Source organism: Pteropus vampyrus, unplaced genomic scaffold, assembly GCF_000151845.1.
Source record: "Pteropus vampyrus isolate Shadow unplaced genomic scaffold, Pvam_2.0 Scaffold18, whole genome shotgun sequence".
NCBI lineage: Eukaryota > Metazoa > Chordata > Mammalia > Chiroptera > Pteropodidae > Pteropus > Pteropus vampyrus.
Window position 1 is genome coordinate 4,558,743 of NW_011888799.1, and position 5,128 is coordinate 4,563,870.

The following is a 5,128-nucleotide window of genomic DNA, read 5'->3' on the forward strand; positions in this document are numbered from 1 at the left end:
TCTGTACCTCAAGTCCTTGTTGTTTCTCTGGAAGAGAAGTAACGTGACAGAAGCAAAAATCTAGGGAGATGAATGGATGAGTCGGCTGGGACCTGGATGGACTTGGGATGAGGGGGTGGGGAAAAGAGGAAGTAGAGAGGCCAGCAATAATCCTAGGGAATTTACAGACAGGAGGCAAGAGGGGAGAGGAGAGGAAGACTAGATGCTAGAGAAATTCCAGATGAGGAAGCAGGACTTGGTAATTAGAGCTAGGAAAGAGAGAGAGAAGAATAAAAATGTTGACCAGTTTGGAGCCTATGAGAATGGAGGGACATGGTAGACTAAGACCCTAGGCCCCAAGGAGCCAGATCTTTTTCCTCATCCAAATTCATTCTCCCAGCCACGCAGCAAAAGAGAAGACCTTCGTGACGCCCAAAATGATCCATTTAAACCCGAAGTCTTGCATTTATTTGTTAGAATGTTTGAAGTCCAATGTCTAAAAATTGTTGAATGTCCTTCCCACCTCCAGGCATATGCAGGTACACACACGCATGCGCACGCGCGCGCACACACACACACACACACACACACACACACACACACACCCTTGCTTCCAGGGGCCAAGAGAAGCAGAGTACAGACAGAGTGGCCTTTTTCCAAAGCAGAATCAGGAGTCTCGGTGGCCAAGGGGCGAGTGTGCAGGCTGGAGCGGTCTCTGCAGACCTCCAGGCCCTCTCCTCCCACGTAGAGTCCTCTCCTCTCAGGTGTCTCTGAGCCCTACAACAGACGGAGTATTCACAAGGCCCCTCTCAGCCCCACCCCACCCTCTCTGCCCCATCCACTCCCAACCATTCCTGTGCTCTCCAAGCTCACCTGTCAGAGTTTGGAGCTGGTAACCTGGGTCATAGTCACAGTCCTCCCGTCTGGCCAGGGTTGTCCCCTGTTTCTGCCCATGCCAGGCCACAGCCCAGAGGGCGCTGGCTGCTAGAAGTTTGCTGAGAAAGATGCAGGCCAGGAGGAAAAGGATGGAAGTGGGTGGAAAGGGGACCTCCTCTCCCGAGAAGCTCCTTGGAAAAACAAGGAGAGCATGTAGGAGACCTCGAGGTGGCCTACAGACTGGAATCTTCCCTCAGAGAAGGAATGAGGAGGTACCAGGAGCTTCCAGGGACTCACGATACCCACCACCCAGTATCATCCCTAGGATGGAGCTTTGTGGGGATTGGGGAGCCTGTGTCAGGAGACCTGAGTTCTAGGCATGGATCTGCCTGCTGAGTGCATCTAAACACATCACCTTCCCTCCCTGAGTAGTTCCTGCCTTACATGATGATGTGGTATGGGGTGCATATGTGTGCAGGAGGGGGACACATGTGTGCTCTGTGGTCATATTAACAACATTTAACACCAGTACACAGGTATGAACTAATCATAACTGATTCTGGTCCCATCAAAGGGGCAGAGATCTGGGGATCTGAGTTTTGCACTAAAGTACTAAAGCTTTCATTGTTGCTGAATAGTAGGGATGTCCAAGGGCCCCCGGGGAAGGTACAGAAGGCTGAACATCAGGAGTCTTGGAGCCACAGCTATTTACAAACTGTTATGAAAATATTTCAATATATTAGCAACTGGTACAGTCATACCAACACACAATGACCGGTTGGAAAGGTGTTTAGACAAGGTCATATCCAGGCCTTTCCATGCTCTGACTGGAATTTGTAGTTCTGGGACCCCCAGCCTCCACCCCATGCCCAGGCACCGTAAGGTAGAAGTCTGCCAGGGGTCTTAGAAAAGACCTATCACTGTACCTGGAGATGCTGTGCTCCACCTGGGCATCCCCAAAGCTCCGGGACTCCTCGGGGATCCAGAGATCATCAAGGTCCTGGCGATCAAGAGGGTCTGTGAGAGACAGAGCCTGTAAGCTTCTAGCCCCTCTCCCCATTCAGGCAGCCTGCTGAGGTGGGGTGAGGCCCTCTGGGCTCCAGCCCTGTGTGGGTCAAGTTGTTAACCTCTCTGAGCCTTAGTTTCTTCACCTGTAAAATGGGGCAGTTAGGAACATCTCCTTAATAACAGTGTTCAGGATTCAACAGGAGCATCCTGTGTAGCGCCTAACACCTCCTTAGGAGCTCGGTAACTGCTCGGTAACTGCAGCTCCCATCCTCCCATCTTACAGGATCTTTGGGAAGATCAAATAAAATAATAGATGTATTTGAAAGTCCTCTGTGAACTGCCAAGCTGTTTATACATCTATGGATTATTATTATTATTTTATTAAATTATTATTATTTTCCTGCCACCCTCTTGAGAGTCAGCTGAGCCTTAGACCCAGATAGCAATGAAAATTTCTGTCTTCTCACCCCCTACTTAGAAGAGTGGTGGAAGTGGGGTTTTGGGTCTATGGCAGGCAGTCTCCCCTCAAGTTTCCTACCTTAGACAAATACTATACTGAACCCTCATTTCCATGATAACTGGTCACATTGAGGAGAGGAGCCTGGAAAGGGAGGAGTCAAAAAAGGGATTGTAACCCCAGATTTCTTCTCCTTTGGGATACAATCACATTCTAGAGACACAGGCAGAGGCTTTCCTGGAGGCTATGCTCTGTGCAAAGCTAAGGGGCGGGGAGGAGTCCCTACTACCCGGTCTAACCTAGTCAAGCCTGGAATGAGGATGCCAAGCGGTTCAGCCACAGGTGGCTGGGGCATGGCTGTCACTTACCCCCAAGCACATTTAACTCTGTCATCTCATGTGTGCCTCACAGGAACCCTGCAAGGTCAGCAGGACTGACACCATCACCTCCAGGTAAGATGAGGAAGTAGAGCCCCAGAGAGACCAACACGTTGCCCAAGGTGGTCACAAGCAGTGCTCCTTCTTAGGGTTGTTTTTTGTAGCTGGTTGGTGCTTGATTTATGTCAGTAGGTCCATTGGGTGGTTGGGTGAGGGAATAAATGGGTCTCCTCCTACTACTTAAGGACCACCTGCAGTGTTCACAACCTAACCAATGTCAAATGAATAAAGCTGTTTCGGGAAGCAGGACCACAGCTAGCTCATAAAGTGCCTTGTACAAATTAGAGAATGGTCCCCTTCCTGTAAGTGACACAGCCCTGCCCCAGGGAGCACAGCCTGGACAGAAGAGTCAGGCCTGGGTTGTGGCAGTGAGCAACCTGCATAAACATCCACAGTGCCCCACTGGGGAAGTGGGGGGCGGGACAAGAATCACACTGCAGATTTTCCCAGGGTCCCCAAAAGCCCAGAGGGTGGGATGTGCACAGACACCAAAGACATGAGTCCCAGCCCAAGGGCGGGCCAGGTGCAGTCAGCCACCCACTCACCTTCCAGCACCTCCACTAGGACTTTCCTGAGGGTGTCAGCCTCGCTACCACGGAGGCTCTGACACTGGTAGAGGCCAGCATCATGGACTTGAAGATTCCGCAGTGTAATGGTTAGTGTGCCACCCAGGGCATCGTCTGTGATGGCAGTGCTCCCATTCTGCCTCTTCAGGAAGGACAGCAGCCATGATCTGTGGGTGCTGACCACCCGCTGGCACAGGCCCTCTTCACCCAGCTGGCGGCACCAGGCTTTACGCCTCCCCCAGTGCTTCAAGGAGTCATAGGGGCAGGAGACCCGGAGGGACTGGCCCGCCAGGCCCTGGAACACTGTGGTGTTGTGAGCTCGGGACAGCTCTGGGGAAGAGACATTTGTTCACGCCTTCATTCAATATATATATAAAATATTCACCTAACATTTACTCTGTACAGGCTTGACTAGGTTAGACAGGGCAATGGGGCTCCTTTCTACCCTTGAGCTTTGCACAGAGGGTGCCCTCCAGGAAAGCCTCTGCCTGAACAAAAGAGGCAGAAATCCTGCTCTCAAGGAGCTCAAGTTCTTTAGAAGTTGGAAGAAGGTGGCACAGCCCAGGCATGTGTTTATGGGAAAGTGGGAACCAGGAAACCTGGGTCCTGGGTCTGACTTTATCATCCTTGGACTTGCTGGACATCGTTGAAGGACTAACTGACTCCCTCGGGGCCTGTTTCCAAATACAGTTGGTTTTGAAGTTCTCTCCAGTTCTATTCCACACACCTTCTCCCTATCACATGGCACCAAGACTTCTCCTCTTGCTTCTCCATCTCAAGAGAGAAGGGCCGGTGGATCTCTCAGGCCTGGGGCTGGTTCCACAGGGGGCTGGACACCCCTTCCCTGTCCTAGCCACGTTTGCTTTCTCTACCACTGCCCACGCCGGTATCAGCTCTGAATTATCCTCTTTCTGGCCTTTAGCTTTCAGCTTCCCTATTTTTGTCTCTTTGTTCCCCTTTCAGGAGAGACTTGTCCCAGAGTTATTTTGGGGGAGACATGAGGCTGCTATTTTGGAGGCCCTCCTTGGGGTGGGGAAGATGGGCTTACAGCACCCATCTACTGCAGGGAAGGGGGTGCAGGAGAATCACCCAGAACCCTCTGCCTCAACTTCTCCTCTCTTGGTCCTCCTCCCTTTATCCCATCTTCAACCATATGGTGACGAAAACTTGAAAGATAGGGTTGGGGAAATGATTGCCTGCCTTTTGGAACCAAAGAGATCTGATGAGCAGTACCTCCTCCACTTGTCACCCTATCCATCCCTCTGCCTCCATGCAGGCCACCCGCTCCCACTTCTCCCCGACTCCATCCCAGCTAAGAAACTGCAAGCTCCATTAAGGTGGTTTCCTCTCACCCAAGTTTGTCTATTGCTCTGGGGGAGCAAGAATCACCCTCCCCACAATGAGAAAAGGCAAGAGGCAGGAAAGAAGGTATCAGTGGTGGAAGGAAGGGGTCCTACCTGTGACAGAGAGCAGGATAAGCAGCCGAGAAAGCTCCATGTCACCCTTCCCTGTGGAAGGCAGATGCAGGGTGCCTTGTCCAATATCTCTTGTCTTTCCCTTGAACTACAGAAAGGAGAATGTCAGGCGCTGCCCACAGGAACTGGCTCCTGGGGATTGAGCAATAATCAGGACTGGGGTCTGGCTTTATGATTCAGAGAGGGGTTGTGGGGTGGGGGAGGAGAGGAGAGGAGGAGCCAGCCACTGCTGCCTGGCATCAGGAAGCTGAGGATCTCAGACCTCCGAGAGGCCAGCCCACTGTCCATGCCAGCCAGCATGGCCCCACTTGGCTGGGGCTGGTTGGGGTT

General features: G+C 52.0%; 1 protein-coding gene across 2 annotated transcripts; it reads right to left on the minus strand.

Moving 5' to 3' along the window:
* Positions 1-437: 437 nt before the first annotated feature.
* Positions 438-4,875, minus strand: TREM2 (triggering receptor expressed on myeloid cells 2). Of its 2 annotated transcripts, XM_011354583.2 has the most exons (5): positions 4,781-4,875; positions 3,303-3,653; positions 1,782-1,872; positions 853-1,046; positions 663-756 (listed from the first exon to the last, which is right to left on the minus strand). In XM_011354583.2, exons 1-5 carry the CDS (start codon positions 4,818-4,820, stop codon positions 740-742), a joined length of 693 nt encoding a protein of 230 aa, XP_011352885.1. In that variant the 5' UTR covers positions 4,821-4,875; the 3' UTR covers positions 663-739. The 2 variants fall into 2 exon arrangements, with proteins under 2 accessions (XP_011352886.1, XP_011352885.1); XM_011354584.2 differs by lacking the exon at positions 853-1,046 and having other exon boundaries at positions 438-756; positions 4,781-4,835.
* Between the last annotated feature and the right edge of the window lie 253 nt (positions 4,876-5,128).

Bases quoted from the DNA above. Each gene is read 5' to 3' on its own strand.
- TREM2 (XM_011354584.2), bottom strand. From the start codon at position 4,820: ATGGAGCTTTCTCGGCTGCTTATCCTGCTCTCTGTCACAG. The intron at 1,873-3,302 runs GTGAGTGGGTGG...TGTCTCTCACAG, and splicing joins CCTAGTGGAGGTGCTGGAAG to ACCCTCTTGATCGCCAGGAC. The intron at 757-1,781 runs GTACAGTGATAG...CGTCTGTTGTAG, and splicing joins GTGGAGCACAGCATCTCCAG to GGCTCAGAGACACCTGAGAG.